This window comes from Palaemon carinicauda, chromosome 44 (genome assembly GCF_036898095.1).
Source record: "Palaemon carinicauda isolate YSFRI2023 chromosome 44, ASM3689809v2, whole genome shotgun sequence".
NCBI lineage: Eukaryota > Metazoa > Arthropoda > Malacostraca > Decapoda > Palaemonidae > Palaemon > Palaemon carinicauda.
The window spans coordinates 6,180,692-6,197,615 of record NC_090768.1 but is presented as its reverse complement, the minus strand read 5'-3'; the positions used below and the strand labels follow the sequence as shown (position 1 = coordinate 6,197,615).

The 16,924-nt window shown below is 42.7% G+C and overlaps 1 protein-coding gene across 1 annotated transcript in view; it reads left to right on the top strand.

The window, feature by feature from the left end:
- LOC137634454 (U3 small nucleolar RNA-associated protein 6 homolog) overlaps positions 1-16,924 on the top strand; it is a 117,698-nt gene that overhangs the window by 73,267 nt on the left and 27,507 nt on the right. Inside the window, exons 8-9 of the mRNA XM_068366854.1 lie at positions 8,170-8,367; positions 15,352-15,526. Coding sequence (XP_068222955.1) covers positions 8,170-8,367; positions 15,352-15,526 — 373 coding nt within the window. The remainder of the gene's footprint in view (positions 1-8,169; positions 8,368-15,351; positions 15,527-16,924) is intronic.

The following is a 16,924-nucleotide window of genomic DNA, read 5'->3' as shown; positions in this document are numbered from 1 at the left end:
GTGGTCAACCGCTGGTAGGCCAGGGTACTCACACCCCACGGATTTCCCTGGAGGGGGTAGACCCATGATCCAGTCATTGGAGGTGGCCACTGACACACCCATGATGGCTCCCTCCGCCCCGGCGGCTCCATCCGTGATAGAGCCAGCCGTGCCATCGTCCTGGTCAGCCCCATCCAAGCATTGGAGGTGGCCGCTGACACTCCCATGACGGCTACCTCCGTCCTGGCGGCTCCATCCGTGATGGAGCCAGCCGTGCCATCGTCCCGGCCAGCCCCATCCAAGCATCGGAGGAGGCCGCTGACATGGCAGGGTACTTAAACCCCACAGATCTCCCCGGGAAGGGGTAGGCCAATGACGGGTACCCCCGTCCCAGTGGCTTCATCCGTGATGCAGATAGCTGCTCCATCGTCCCGGCCAGTCCCATCCAAGCATTGGAGGTGGCCGCTGACGCACCCATGACGGATACATCCGTTCCGGCGGCTCCATCCGTGATGGAGCCAGCCGTGCCATTGTCCCGGCCAGCCACATCCAAGCATCAGAAGAGGCCTCTGACATGGCAGGGTGCTTAAACCCCACGGATTTCCCCGGGAGGGGGTAGGCCCATGATGGCTCCATCCGTGACGAAGGCAGAGTGGTTTTTCCCCGAGCGGGTCGAACGGGGCTATTGCCTCTCCAGTGCCGGTCTCGGTGGCCGCTGGAGAGGGAGCCCCGCACCTTTGCCCAGTGCCTCTTCGGCTCCGTCCGCCCGTCGGATGTAGAAGTTGGCACACGTAATCTTTCCCTTGCCTTGCCCCCCGTAGGGGAGCTTCGACTCCTCAGTTAACCTTCATACCCTCCTACTCAGACTCCAGGAGAGGGCGTTCAGGCCGCGGCTCTCGAAGGAGTTAGGAGGGGAGGCCCCCCCCTACTCCTGCTGGCGCCTCAGGTGGGGGGATGCCTCAAACGATATTGGCAAGCATGGCGGGACCACGGAGCGGATCCGGGGACCGTAGCAGTACTAAAGGAGGGGTAAAAGCTTCCCTTCCTAGTGGACCTCCACCACGGATCCCAGATCAACAGGCGGAGTGGTTGGCATCCAGAGACCCCTGGAGAGTAGCAGTATTGCAAGAAGAAGGCTCGGCAATGCTGGCGAAAGGAGCCGTAGAACCAGTCGAGAACCGAGTCCAGGGTTCTACAACAGCCTCTTCCTGGTGGAAAAGGCGACAGAGTTTTGGAGACCTTTCAGCCCTCAACAATTCGTGTACAACACCGGCTTCAAGATGGACACTCCGAAGTCGGTCCTAGCGACCTTGAAGGAGGAGGACGGCTGAGGTCCATAGTCCTCAAAGCCGTCTACTTCCAGGCCCCTGTTCATCCCTCCAACAGGAGGTTCCTAAGGGTAAATTGGAGTACCAAAACATGGCAGTTCAAAACCCTATGCTTCAGACTGTCGACAGTCCTCAGGGCTTCACGAAGGTCTTCTCAACAGTTTCAGGCTAGGCGTACGAACAGGACGTCCGCCAGATTCGGTACTTAGGTGACTGGTTGTTGCTTTCAGTCCCAGAGGAAGTACTGAGGGAGCAAGACGAGAAGCTCCTGCAGTTCTACAACGTCTTGAGTATCATCATCAACCTGGAGAAGTCCCGGCTGATTTCCTCCACCAGGATGACCTACCTAGGGTTGGTTCTAGACTCCCGGATGGCGAGGGCCTTCCCCTCCGCGGAGAAACTGGACACCCTGAAACAGATACTCTGGCCCTTCCTGTCGGGCCAACCCAGGAGAGCCAAGGTCTGTCAAAGACTGAGAGGACTCCCCGCGCTAGATAGTCCTGTTGTCCCCAGAGACGAAGGAGGTCCTGGGGTGGTAGCAATCGGAACGAACACCCTCAAGGGAATGCCCTTTTCTGCCGACCCTCCGGAGATGCTCCTGTTCACTGGCGTATCCAAGGAGAGATGGGGTGCTCATCTTCTCGACAAAATGGCAAAAGGTAAATGGGAAGTCGAGGAGACGAACCTGCACATATACGTACTGGAGATGAGGATCGTCCATCTACCCCAGGGAAGCTCCGGGTATCCGGGGTGCGACAACGCCACGGTGGTGGCCTACGTGAAAGAGCAAGGAGGACTAAAGTCGAAGGAACGGTGCAATCTCACGATGGAGTTCCTAGGATGGGCTGAAGTGGAACAAATTAAATTTTTCAGCCAGGTTCTCTGGAAGGGTCGAGTGGTAGGGCCCGAGTGGTCCCTACACCCAGAAGTGGTCAAAACCCTCTCCCTGAAGTGGGGCTCGCCGGTGTTCGACCTCTTCTCCACGAGACTAAACGCGCAGCTCCCCGTGTTCTGTTTTCCTGTGCCAGATCCAGCGGCAGCGTTCGAGGATGCCTTCCAATGAGACGGACGGCCAACCTGTGGGTGACTTTGGTAGCGCCCTGGTTGCCAGAGAGGGAGTGGTTTGCGGATCTAAAGGAACTGGCATGTCTTACACCTGGGACACTTCCAGACAGACCAGACCTTCTCCGGCAGCCTCACTTCCAGAGGTTCCACGAAAACCCTTGGTCCCTCCTTCACGTGTGGAGGTTATCGAGCGTCTCCTGAAAAGGAAGGATTTCCGTCGAGGCCAGCATCAAGGATGGCAGGGTACCTGAAGCGTTCGTCAGTCGAGGTGTACCTGGCGTAGTGGGCTACCTTTTCTAAGGGGTGCTCCTCGAAGAACATCAGGCCATTAGGGGCCTCCATTCACGAGATTGCAGACTTCCTGGGCTATCTCAGGGACGAAGTGGGCATGTCCATCCCAAGACTTCCTCCTGAAGGACATAGGCCTGGGTGCCTCCAGGTAGATCTTGACGCTCTTCAGGAGCTTCGAGCAGTCGTTTTCCCCTCAAGCCGTTTGAGTGCCCCAGGGGGATGTGGCTAGGGTACTTGAAGTTGATTTTGGAACCTCCCTTCGAGCCTCTAAAAGACATTCTAGACAAGGAGCTCACCCTCAAGGTAGTCTTTCGTTTAGATCTGGCATCAGCAAAGAGTAGGTGAGATTCCTGGCCTGTCGTACGAGATCTCACACTCGAAGGGTTGGCGAGATTCTACTTTCATATTCTTACCCTCCTTCGTAGCCAAGACTCAGAATCCAGTTGTTTGGGACCCCAAAATGGAATTGTTCCCAGTGCCAGCTATCCCTCGCTCGGACAACCCTAGGGACTTGCAGTATGGCAGTATTTAGAAAGGACAGCTAGACTTCATCCCGAGATCAAGAGTCTGTTCATTTTCCTCGGGACTGTGAAGGAGCCAGTCTCCAAGAACACTTTCTTCTTCTGGATAAGGCAAGTGATCGTCAGGCCCTACAGTAGTGCAGGGGTCCCCTTTCCAAGAAAGCCCAGACCCCACAGCATTAGGAGTCTAAATGCTTCTTTGACATTTGAGAAGAACATGGCAGTGGGCCAAAGCCTGCGGGCAGGTACTTGGTCTAACCAGTCGACCTTTACGGCTCACTGCTTGAAGGACTACTCGAGAAAGTCCCTGGGCGGTTTCTCGCGCGGTCCCGTCATTTCCGCGCTCCAAATGGTTTAAGGGCGTAGCCCCACTGGTAACTGCGGGTAGCGAGTCCAAGAGAGACAGGTTCCTTCCTGAGCCCTTGTTCTTCCTTCCCCTATTTCCTTACCGGAAATGGCTCGGGTAGCCCCCTGAAACTGCCATGGGATACACTATCATTGGAAGGACATGTCTCCTAGGATTCTTGCAGAAGTGAGTTATATAGATACTAAGATGGTTTTTTGCGTAGTTTTCCCTTGTTCTCGTGTTTTCTTTGAGGTCAGCAGAACCTAATCTCCTACCTAGGTTCCTCTTCTATTCTCGTCACGGTCTCTAGGTCCTGAAGGACACTCCCACCTCCTAAGGTATAAGTCTCCTAAGAAAGTAGTTCGAGGTAAGTATTCTGTGTTGGAACAAATCACAAATTTTAAGTAATTTGTATTTTTCCTAACAATACTTACCTCGAACTACTTTCGGGTAATGGCCCGCCCATCCTACCCCGAGTGCCTTGCTGGACTTCATAGATACCTAAGCTATCAAGAACTTACTGGAGATCGAGACCTGAGCAAGCATGCTCTCTGACCTGGGGGATAGCCTCAGGGCATGTTCCACTCCACCTGAGGTTACCCCTCATAGAAAACGGGACTAGGGGTAAACTACACAAAACTCTGGTCGGTTGGGAGGAGATCCAAGATACTCCTAAGAAAGTAGTTCGAGGTAAGTATTGGTAGGAAAAATACAAATTACTTAAAATTTGTGATTTTTCCTAGCTATACCAACTTGAAGAAAGATAAAAATAAGTATACATGGGTAAGAGTGGCAAATGGAAGAGTAGTAGAAAGGGCATTAATGGATTATGTGTTGATAACTAAAAGAATGTTTGGAAGATTGAAAGACGTGCACGTGTTTAGGGGTATGGCTAACGGTATGTCTGATCATTTTTTTGGTGGAAGGAAAATTAGTTGTAGCAAAAGAGTGGGGGAATAGAGTAGGTGGATGTAAAAGGGAGCTAGTGAGGGTTGAAGAGCTAATAAAACCAGGGGTAAAAAGTAAATATCAGGAAGGGTTGAAAATAGCATATGACGAGGTGAGAGTAAGAGAAACTGGTAATTTAGAGGAGGAGTGGAAGTTAGCAAAAGAAAATTTTGTTGGGATTGCAAGTGATGTATGTGGCAAGAAGGTTGTTGGAGGCAGCATGAGGAAGGGCAGTGAATGGTGGAATGAAGGAGTGAAGGTAAAAGTGGAAGAGAAAAAGAGGGCTTTTGAAGAATGGCTGCAGAGTAATAGTATAGAGAAGTATGAAAAATATAGAGAGAAAAAGGTGGAAGTAAAGCGCAAGGTACGTGAGGCAAAGAGGGCAGCTGACCTGGGGTGGGGTCAGGGACTGGGTCAGTCATATGAAGAGAATAAGAAGAAGTTTTGGAAAGAAGTGAAGAGAGTAAGGAAGGCTGGCTCAAGAATTGAAGAGACAGTGTAAGATGGAAATGGAAGGTTGTTAAAAGGAGAGGAGGCAAGGAAAAGGTGGGCGGAATATTTTGAAAGTTTGCTGAATGTTGAGGATAATAGGGAGGCAGATATCATTGCTGTTGCAGGTGTTGAGGTGCCAGTGATGGGAGATGAGAATGAGAGAGAGATTACAATAGAGGAAGTGAGGAGAGCACTAGATGAAACGAGAGTAGGAAAAGCATCTGGTATGGATGGTGTGAAAGCTAAGATGTTGAAGGAAGGGGGTGTGACTGTACTTGAATGGTTGGTGAGATTGTTTAATATGTGTTTTGTGTTGTCAATGGTACCAGTAGATTGGGTTTGTGCGTGTATTGTACCACTATATAAGGGTAAGGGAGATGTGCATGAGTGTTGTAATTCAAGAGGTATTAGTTTGTTGTAGTTGGAAAAGTGTATGGTAGAGTAATGATTAATAGGATTAAGGATAAAACAGAGAATGCAATTTTGGAAGTACAGGATGGTTTTAGAAGAGGTAGGGGTTGTATGAATCAGATTTTTACAGTTAGGCAGATATGCGAGAAATATTTAGCAAAAGGTAAGGAGGTGTATGTTGCGTTTATGGATCTGGAGAAAGCATATGATAGAGTTGATAGGGAAGCAATGTGGAATGTGATGAGGTTATATGGAGTTGGTGGAAGGTTGTTGCAAGCAGTGAAAAGTTTCTACAAAGGTAGTAAAGCATGTGTTAGAATAGGAAATGAAGTGAGTGATTGGTTTCCGGTGAGAGTGGGGCTGAGACAGGGATGTGTGATGTCGCCGTGGTTGTTTAACTTGTATGTTGATGGAGTGGTGAGAGAGGTGAATGCTCGAGTGCTTGGACGAGGATTAACACTGGTAGACGAAAATGATCATGAATGGGAGGTAAATCAGTTGTTGTTTGCGGATGATACTGTACTGGTAGCAGACACAGAAGAGAAGCTTGACCGACTAGTGACAGAATTTGGAAGGGTGTGTGAGAGAAGGAAGTTGAGAGTTAATGTGGGTAAGAGTAAGGTTATGAGATGTACGAGAAGGGAAGGTGATGCAAGGTTGAATGTCATGTTGAATGGAGAGTTACTTGAGGAGGTGGATCAGTTTAAGTACTTGGGGTCTGTTGTTGCAGCAAATGGTGGAGTGGAAGCAGATGTACATCAGAGAGTGAATGAAGGATGCAAAGTGTTGGGGGCAGTTAAGGGAGTAGTAAAAAATAGAGGGTTGGGCATGAATGTAAAGAGAGTTCTATATGAGAAAGTGATTGTACCAACTGTGATGTATGGATCGGAGTTGTGGGGAATGAAAGTGATGGAGAGACAGAAATTGAATGTGTTTGAGATGAAGTGTTTAAGGAGTATGGCTGGTGTACAGTGAACCCTCGCTACTTCGCGGTTCGACCATCGCGGATTCACCACTTCGCGGATTTTTTCCATAACCCATATATATACAGTAATATATATATATATATATGTATGCATGTATTTATGTATATATGTAGGTATGTATATGTGTATACATATAAATATATATATATATATATATATATATATATATACACACACACATATATATATATATAGATACATATATATATATATATATATATATATATATATATATATATATATATATATATATATATATATATATATATATATATATATATCTAAAGTAGGAAGATGTGATGTAGTTCTAAGGGAAAAGTATGGGAAATATGTCTGGGTAATAAGCAAAGCTCTACCTCCAGTTTGTTTCTTCATTATGATCAGAGATAAATGTAAACAAAACATTGGTTGCCATTTTTTATCGTGCTTTTTAGCATGTTTAGGAAATGCATGATATAAAATCACCTTTAATATTTGTGCCTGTTTTAGTTTAGGGTACTGTAGTATATGCATTAAGTGTTCTGTACATTAAAGGGTAGTTTGTTAACAGTACTACGTACAAGGGAAGGTTTTAAAAGTCTGAATATACATGTTGAATAAATAGGTAAATATGGTGTCACTACTTCGCGGATTTTCACCTATCGCGGCCGCGACTGGAACCTATCTACCGCGATAAACGAGGGTTCACTGTATCTCGAGTAGATAGGGTTAGGAACGAAGTGGTGAGGGAGAGAACGGGTGTAAGAAATGAGTTAGCGGCTAGAGTGGATATGAATGTGTTGAGGTGGTTTGGCCATGTTGAGAGAATGGAAAATGGCTGTCTGCTAAAGAAGGTGATGAATGCAAGAGTTGATGGGAGAAGTACAAGAGGAAGGCCAAGGTTTGGGTGGATGGATGGTGTGAAGAAAGCTCTGGGTGATAGGAGGATAGATGTGAGAGAGGCAAGAGAGCGTGCTAGAAATAGGAATGAATGGCGAGCGATTGTGACGCAGTTCCGGTAGGCCCTGCTGCTTCCTCCGGTGCCTTAGATGACCGCGGAGGTAGCAGCAGTAGGGGAGTCAGCATTATGAAGCTTCATCTGTGGTGGAATTGTTCGAGGTTGGGCTGTGGCACCCTAGCAGTGCCAGCTGAATTCGGCTGAGTCCCTGGTTAGGCTGGAGGAACGTAGAGAGTAGTCCCCTTTTTGTTTTGTTTCTTTGTTGATGTCGGCTACCCCCCAAAATTGGGGGAAGTGCCTTGGTATATGGATGGATACCAACTTGAGTCAATTAAGTTTTACATCCTGCTGCATCCACCTCGCACATCCTAGCCAGAGTTTAGTGGGATACCCGCTTCAAATCATAGCCTGTTGACCCGATATGTAGACGAGTTTGGCATGCCATATTTGTTGCCATATCCTCGATGATTCTTCATCGGCTGTACCAGCTTGCATGGTAGAGTTTACCCATTTTAAATTACTTAGGTTTGTATTGCTAGCAAAAATACAAATTATTTTTAAAAGATTTTAATTTTATTTCTACAGTAATGACTTATTGATATTTCAGCATGCATTGTGTTATGTAGAATAGTGTTTGCAAAGCCCTGCTGGCTTGAAGAATGCTTATATATCTTTAGCAAATATGTTTTACTAGTAGCAATTGTGAATCTTTTTTTATTCTCTTTTTTGGCTTTTTATATATGTGAACATCACATTATTGCCTTCATTGGGGAGTGATAGATGAGGAACATTTGTGTTTTTACATTAAATTGGATTTTTGGAGTTAACCGTTATATTACTAATACAGTATATCTGTTCTTTTCAGGTGAAGGTAGCCATTGCTATATATGATCAAGGCCTAGATGCTGTTGGACCATCTTTTCTTGCAACATATATAGAGGAATTAATGCTAATGTTGAGAGATGGTTGGAGTACACAAATAATGGACATTATAATACAGAAGCTCTATAAACTCTTTGAGTCTAATCAGAAATCGCTACTTCCAGAACATTTTGTGATATGGGTAAGTTTCATGTTATTTAGAAAGTTTGTATGTTTATACATAACAATTACTTATAAAATACCTTGCTTCAATCCAACTGCTTCCCAGCAAAAGGACTAGTGAATGTGTCCAGGCCTTCCGTAAGTAACTTTCATGCTAATTATTCTTTGTTCGACTTAACTTTCTTAGGGCATTTCTGTGTTGGTCTCCCATGATTTTGCTTTTTTTGCACTTACTGCATTGTACTATACAATTTTCTCATGCCATTCATCTTTCATTCATCATTACTTTAATCGTATGGTCGTTTTTATTGATTTTAAAGTTTAATTATTATTACTAGCCAAGCTACAGCCCTAGTTGGAAAAGCAAGATGCTATAAGCTCAAGGGCTCCAATAGGAAAAAATAGCCCAGTGAGGAAAGGAAATAAGGAAATAAATAAATGATGAGAACAAGTTAACAATAAATTATTCTAAAACAGTAAAAACGTCAAATCAGATATATCCTATATAAACTATTAACAGCGTCAAAAACACATATGTCATATATAAACTATAAAAAGACTCATGTCAGCCTGGTCAAAATAAAAACATTTGCTCCAACTTTGAACTTTTGAAGTTCTACTGATTCAACTACCTGATTAGGAAGATCATTCCACAACTTGGTAACAGTTGTGGAATGAGCCTCATGATGGAGAAGGCCTGGCTATTAGAATTAACTGCCTGCCTAGTATTACAAACAGGATAGAACTGTCCAGGGAGATCTGAATGTAAAGGATGGTCAGTTACGAAAAATCTTACGCAACATGCATAATGAACTAATTGAATGACGGTGCCAAAGATTAATATCTAGATCAGGAATAAGAAATTTAATATTATTATTATTATTATTAAATGCTAAGCTACAACCCTAGTTGGAAAAGCAGGATGCTATAAGCCGAGAGGCCCCAACAGGGAAAATAGCCTAGTGAGGAAAGGAAATAAGGAAAATTAAAATATTTTAAGAATAGTAACAATATTAAAATAAATATTCCTATTTAAACTATAAAAACTTTAACAAAACAAAAGGAAGAGAAACTAGATAGAAAAATGTGCCCGAGTGTACCCTCAAGCAAGAGAACTCTAGCAAACCAAGACCATGGTACAGAGGCTATGGCACTACCCAAGAATAGAGAACAATGGTTTGATTTTGGAGTGTCCTTCTCCTAGAAGAGCTGCTTACCATAGCTAAAGAGTCTCTTCTACCTTTACCAAGAGGAAAGTAGCCACTGAACAGTTACAGTGCAGTAGTTAACCCCTTGGGTGAAGAAGAATTGTTTAGCAATCTCAGTGTTGTCAGGTGTATAAGGACAGAGGAGAATCTGTAAAGAATAGGCCAGACTATTCGGTGTCTGTGTAGGCAAAGGGAAAGAACCGTAACCAGAGAGAAGGGTCCTATGTAGTACTGTCTGGCCAGTCAAAGGACCCCATAACTCTCTAGCAGTAGTAAGTTTCTGTCCAACAAATTTAGATGAGAATCAGCAGCTGAGCACCAGACAGGAGAACAATACTCAAAATAAGGTAGAATGAAAGAATTAAAACAGTTCTTAAAGACTTTCTCAATAAGCCAATTTTTTGTGCAATTGAAGAAGACACAGACCTAATGTGTTTCTCAAAAGTAAATTTGCTGTCGAGAATCACACCTAAAATTTTAAAAGTCATACAAATTTAAAAAACATTATCAATACTGAGATCCGGATGTTGAGGAGCCACCGTCCTTGACCTACTTACAATCATACTTTGAGTTTTGTTTGGGTTCAACTTCATACCCTTTAATTTTCACCATGTACTAATTTTAGCTAAATCCTTATTAAGGGATTCACCAACCCCAGATCTACATTCAGGGTATGGAATTGATGCAGAGAGAGTAGCATCATCTGCATATGCAACAAGCTTGTTTTCTATGCTAAACCACATGTCATGAGTATATAGTATGAAAAGTAATGGGCCAAGAACACTACCCTGTGGAACACCGGATATCACATTCCTATACTCACTATGGTGCCCATCAACAACTCTTTGAGATCTATTACTTGAAAAATCAATAATAATGCTAAGAAAGGATCCACCCACTCCCAACTGTTTGAGTTTGAAAATAAGGGCCTCATGGTTAACATGGTCAAAGGCAGCACTAAAATCATACGAACTTCCTGACCATAATCGAGGGATTTCTGTACAGCATTGGAGATTGTGTTTACCTCTCGTAGCTAGTATCACTTGGTAATTATGCTTATTCGTGAGTACTTGGTTTTTTTACTGGACTAATTTGTTCCTACGAGTATACAAACCTTGCCGTCTTTTGAGATAGGGTTCTCCTCCCCCTGGATTCTTTAGGGAAACCGCGGACTTATCAAAGGTTGCTGAGCTCCCTGCATGGGTTAGTTCCTTCCTAACTACCCTTCAGAAGTCTTTCGGTGTGGCTTTGCCACTGCCATAGCCTCCAACTGTTTCAGTCAAGGCCATTCCTCGGATTCCCTTTGAGTCCGACTCGAATTTGTCTCGTAGGAGTTCAGACCCTAGGAGGAGACATTTGTAGGACAGGGCACAAAGATCTCAATCTCAATCTAGTTCTCAGGCGCCTCCAGCTTCTGACCCTTATCTGGGTAACCTTCCCTTTACTCCAGTGAAGGCGAAGGAAACCATGCGAGGATGAGAGGCGTAACGCCACCACACTCCGATCTCTTCTATTCTTGGACAAGCAGAGATATTGGCTCACCCAGGTAGATCTCCCTTCAACCCTTAAGAAATTGAGGTAGTGCCTTCGGACCAGCGTCCAGTTTCCTTTCCTCTACCAGAAGAAGAGCCTACAGCCCCTGCACCCAAGGCTTTGATCACTGGTGTTCCGAAACCCTCTCAAGTTCCTCTCTCCAACATCTTGGAGGACCACTTCCTTAGGCAAAGGGAATCCAAGGACACCAAAACCAAACCTAAGAACGCCAAGGCTATGGAAGCCCGTTTGGCAGAGGCAGAAGGAAGGTCCCCTTTGGTAGGTCCATCAGACGCTCTAGTTGACGACCCAGACCTACCCTGACCTCTGGTTGTGAGCCTGGAGGTAGATGAGCTATTGGACACGGATGACAAAAATCTTCCTAGGGCAGCTAGTCCGAACTTTCACCTGGAACAAGAGAGAAGAGAGTTGGAACATACCTTTTGGCAGGTCCTCTCCTGCATGAGGGCCATCAGTAGGCTGTCAACTCCTGGTACCACCACCCAAGAGGGAAAGGATATGGTTCTTGATGCGATCTTTGAGACCTAGAAGCCTTCTAAATCCAGTGCAGCCTTGCCCTGGTCTAAAGGCCTAACAGCTATCAAAAGGAAGGCTATCGTCCAGATAGCCGGAGCTTCCAGTTCCTCGAGGGTAGGTTCTTCCACACGGTCTTTGCCACTTCCTTTCGTTCTACAAAGTAAGTATTACAAGATCGAGGGGAACTACATTTCACCTTGTCCCTTGACTCTTCGGTGGAATCAATGATGAAGAGTCTTCCAACCCAAACTCTCTCCACTTTGAGAGCTTCCCTCTCGGCAGTTGAGCTCCTCAACATTGAGAGAGGCACGAATAATTACAGGTTTGTATTAGACAGGGAAAAATACAAATTATCTCCAAATTTGTCTTATTTTCCAATATAATTACAAACCTCGACTCCTTATTAGAAAGATGAAAACTTCTCTGGCCCTGGTCCTTCAATTACTTTTGGGATGCTTTTGGAGTCTCTAATCTATGCCAATTTGGAATATTATTGTTTTCATCATCCCAGCTTCAAATGGCAATGGAAACAACTTTGCTTTTTATTTTATGATTAATAACCAATATTACCATATACAAGCCCATTGATCATAAGGGGATTCAACTTCTCCCTGTCTCCACAACCATTCCATCCTAGGATTGGAGTAAAAGAAAATTGGTGTTTGAGTATTGGTACCCAGGCAGTTGGGAAAGTTCATTTAAATTCCAGTAGATGCATCTGGAGATTCTCTTAATCAATAAGGCTAATTCATATGTTTATATAAACAGGTTTGTTTTAATGTTTTTTATTGTAGGTCGAAGGTTAGACAGGCTACTAGCCACCCATTGAGATACTACTGCTAGAGAGTTATTGGGTCCTTTGACTTGCCTGACAGCACTACATTAGATACCTCTCTCTGGTTACGATAATTTTTCCTTTGCCTACACATACACCAAATAGTCTGGCCTATTTTTTCCATATTCTCCTCTATCCTCATGTAAGTGACAACACTGAGATTACCAAACAATTCTTTATTTAAGGGGTAACTACTGCACTGTAATTGTTCAGTGGCCACTTTCCTCTTGGTAAGGGTAGAAGAGGCTTTAGCTATGGTTAGCAGCTCTTCTAGGAGAAAGCCACTCCAAAATCAAACCATTGTTCTCTCATCATCATCATCATCTCCTACGCCTATTGACGCAAAGGGCTTCGGTTAGATTTCTCCAGTCATCTCTATCTTGAGCTTTTAATTCAATATTTCTCCATTCATCATCTCCTACTTAGCACATCATAGTCTTCAGCCATGTACGCCTGTGTCTTCCAACTCTTTTAGTGCCTTGTGGAGCCCAGCTGAACGTTTAGTGAACTAATCTCTCTCAGGGAGTGCGAAGAGCATGCCCAAACCATCTCCATCTACCCCTCATCATGATTTCGTCCACATATGGTACTCGCGTAATCTCTTATAGTTTCATTTCTAATCCTTTCCTGCCATTCTGCCATTCAACTCCCAATATCCTTCTGAGGGCTTAGTTCTTGAATCTACTACAGTAAATCTATTGGAGATTGTTTCATTGTTGTACCATGACTCATGTCCATAGAGTAACACCGATCTCACTAAACTGATCTTATAGTCTGATTTTTATATGTAATTGCAGGCGATTTGATTTCCAAATTTTACTAACCTAGCCATTGTCTGATTTGCTTTTTTCAATCTTTAATTACACTCTAATTCTAAAGACCCTTTATTGGAGATCATAATAGTTCCTAAATACTTAAATGATTCTATCTCATTAATCCTTTCTCCTTCCAGTGATATTTCATCTTCCATTGCATACTCCGTTCTCATCATCTCTGTCTTTCTTCTACTTATCTTCAGCCTAGCCTCGTGTGATATTTAATGCATTCTGGTAAGCAAGCATTGCAAATCCTGTGGTGTTCTGCTAACAAGGACAGCATCATCAGCATACTCTAGGTCAGCTAAATTCCTATCACCAATCCAAGCCAATCCATCACCACCATCTCTGACTTCTACGTATTACAAAATCCTTGAGGAGGATAAACAACATAGGTGACAACACATTCCCTTGGAGTACTCTGCAGTTCCCGGGAAATTCATTCGATAAAACTTCATTAACATTAACTTTGCACTTGCTATACTCATGAATAGACTTAATCAAATTTACATATACAGTATAAGAGGAATTCAATAATAACGCAGGATTCGCCACAAAATTGGCCGGTGCACACTATCAAAGGCTTTTTCATAGTCTGCAAATGCCATCAAAAGGGGATTTCTATATTCTATGGTTTGCTGTACAACATGTCTCAAAAAGAAAATTTGGTCAGTGCAACTTCTACCTTTTCTAAATCCTGCTTGTTCATCTCTCGGCTTTTAATCAATCTTTCTCTTCAGTCTCTTTATGATAAGCCTACTATATATTTTTATAACCGACGTAAGTGTTATGCCTCTGTAATTATTGCAGTCAGTCAGCTCTCTCTCTCTCTCTCTCTCTCTCTCTCTCTCTCTCTCTCTCTCTCTCTCTCTCTCTCTCTCTCTCTCTCTCTCTCTCTCTTTTGTTTTTTACCAACACCTAACTCCCATTCATCAGGTTTTGCCTCTTCATGCCACATTGTACAAAATAATAGTAGTCTGGGAGTCACTTCATTTTCGGCCAGTATCATCTCGGCAGTTATTCCATTGTATCCCGGGGTTTTCCATCTCTTTAGTTTTTTTATGATAGCATCGACTTCAAACACATTGAATTCATTCATGGGCACATCAAGGTCTTCATCAGCTTCAGGTATATCAATCAAATTCTTCCCTCTTATTCATAACATAACTGAAGTCTTCCATCCAACGTTGCCTTTCTTCATCTTCTGTTGCTATAACAGAACCATTTTTTTTTGATGGGTATATGCTTCTTGTTTGCTCCAGTTGAGATTTCATTAATAATTCTGTGAGCAACTCTTACACCATAGCCACTTCCTGAATTCATAGTTTTATCAGCCTCATCTGCTTTACTGTCTAAATACTCTCTCCAGTCATTCCTGGCTTTTCTTTAGACCTCTCTGTCAAAGGTTAGGGTCTTGGGTAATGCCATAGCCTCTGTCCCATGGTATTCCATTGTCTTGGGGTAAAGTTCTCTTGCCTGAAGTTACACTCAGGCACACTATTTTATGATATTTTGCTTCCTCTTGTTTTTTAAGAAGTTTTTATATTTTATATATGAAATATTTGTTTTAATGTTGTCACTTCTCTTGAACCCTTTTATCTTAATTGTTCATTACTTCTCTTGTAGTTTAATAATTTCCTTGTTTCCTTTCCTCACTGGGCTAGTTTTCTCTGTAGGAGCCCTTGGGCTTTTAGCATCCTGCTTTTCTAACTAGGGTTCTAGCTTAGCTAGTAATGATAATAATAATAATAATGATAATAATAATAATAATGATAATAATAATAATAATAATAATAATTGATAATAAATAATAATAATAATTAATTATAAATAATAATAATAATTAATAATTGATAATTGAAAAATAATAATAATGATAATAATAATAAAGTTGTAAATGTAATTTGGTTCATGTCATCCTTGTCTTCATCTCATTTTGAAGTTAATGTTTTTGGTTTTTGTAGTTTCTTTAGAAATGGGTTCCTTATAATGACACATTATGAGTTTTCTTATTTAGGCACAAAGGCCCACTTATTGTACCTTGAATAGCATAATATTTTTAATCTGCTTTTTAGGTTCATCTTCTAGAAAGAGAGGAAAATTCAAGCGAGTTAGCTGACGAAGTTCTAAAAACTGCTGTTGAAGTTCATCCATCTTGCCCTCCACTGTGTGTTGAATATTATAAAAGTTTGTTGAAGAATGAGATTCCTTGTGGCATAAAAGAAATTCCTAAAAAAAAGCTAATGGAAAGTAAGTTGTTTTTTGTTTTGTATTAGGAACGAAATATTGCTAACAAAATTTTGATAATTGAATTTTTTTATTTCTGTACCCACCTGATGTTCATATACAAACTCCTCCTCCTCCTCGCTTACTTGGGATGCCAAGGAATAGGCCAACTTTAAAACTGAAGAATGGGAAACTCTGTGTGCTACCTGCCATTAACCACTACAGTAGATTGTTTCATTGCTCTACTGGGCCATGTATCTTTTAAAACGAAAGAGAAGAGGGAAATTTATGATAATTTTAGGGGTAAATATTTATAAATCAAGCTTCTAGAGAAGAAGCAGTATAAACATCAGGTAATTATAGAAATAGAAAATTTTTTCATTAAAATCTACCTAGAAAAAAATTGTAGATTAAAACAGCAGAAAAATATGACCACCTGTGTTTGCAACTTCCTTGCTTTTCTGCATCTTTTGGATGCTTACTTTCACATCCCCATCCATCTATGGTCATGCTCATCCTCATCCCTTCTATGTCAAGGAAGTTTTTATGCTGTGGCAAGGTCTGTAAATTTAGGTCTCTGTACTTTGGCTTGGCATCAGCTAAACAGGGATTCAATGGGGTACTAGTAAGAGTGGATTTGTTGACATACAGAATTGACATTTGCCTGCGCTAATACCTGGATGTTTGGTTAAAACTGATTTCAGTTCAAGTGTTGTTCGGACTTGGCAACGGTATTAGCTTTGTTTCTAATCTGGGCATGCAAACTTTAGCTCTGGTAATTTTCCTAGGTATGGAGATGAATAGTCTCTGGATTTATTAAACTTTCCATCAGATATTTGAGGGACTCAAGTACAGTATGTTCTCCTTCCATTCTTGAGATGTGCAGCTTCAATCATGAAAAAGGGTCATGTTGCAGTATGCCATTTGTTTACCATGAAAAAGCTAGCCCTCTTCAGCAAAGTCAGAATTTGGGCCCTCTAGCTCTGCTTTGCAAAGAGCTAGAGACCATTCTTTAAACCAAATGACATGTTAGAGGAAATGAGGATGGAAATTTTTTGTGAAGAGAGTCCAGCAGTCTCCTAACCTTTGTCCCTCTGCTTCCTTAGGAGTCAGAGATCCTGTCATCCACCAACACATCCAGTCAAGATTGGGAGGTCACATGTTTGATGTGCAGACAGGAAATGTGGTTGATAGAAGTGTTGTTTGCGCATAAATGTATTGGAATCCAGGGTTTTGTAAAGATTCTAAGTATTGGAGATTTCATAGAAGGGTAAAAACATTGGTGTTATGACAGACAACATGATCATATGGACATCTCAGGAACCAGGTGGCCACTCACTAGGAGGATCTGTGTCAAATGGCACTGCAGTTCTTCAAATTTTCAGAACAACAAAGAGTGAATATCACAAGGAATCATTCTTT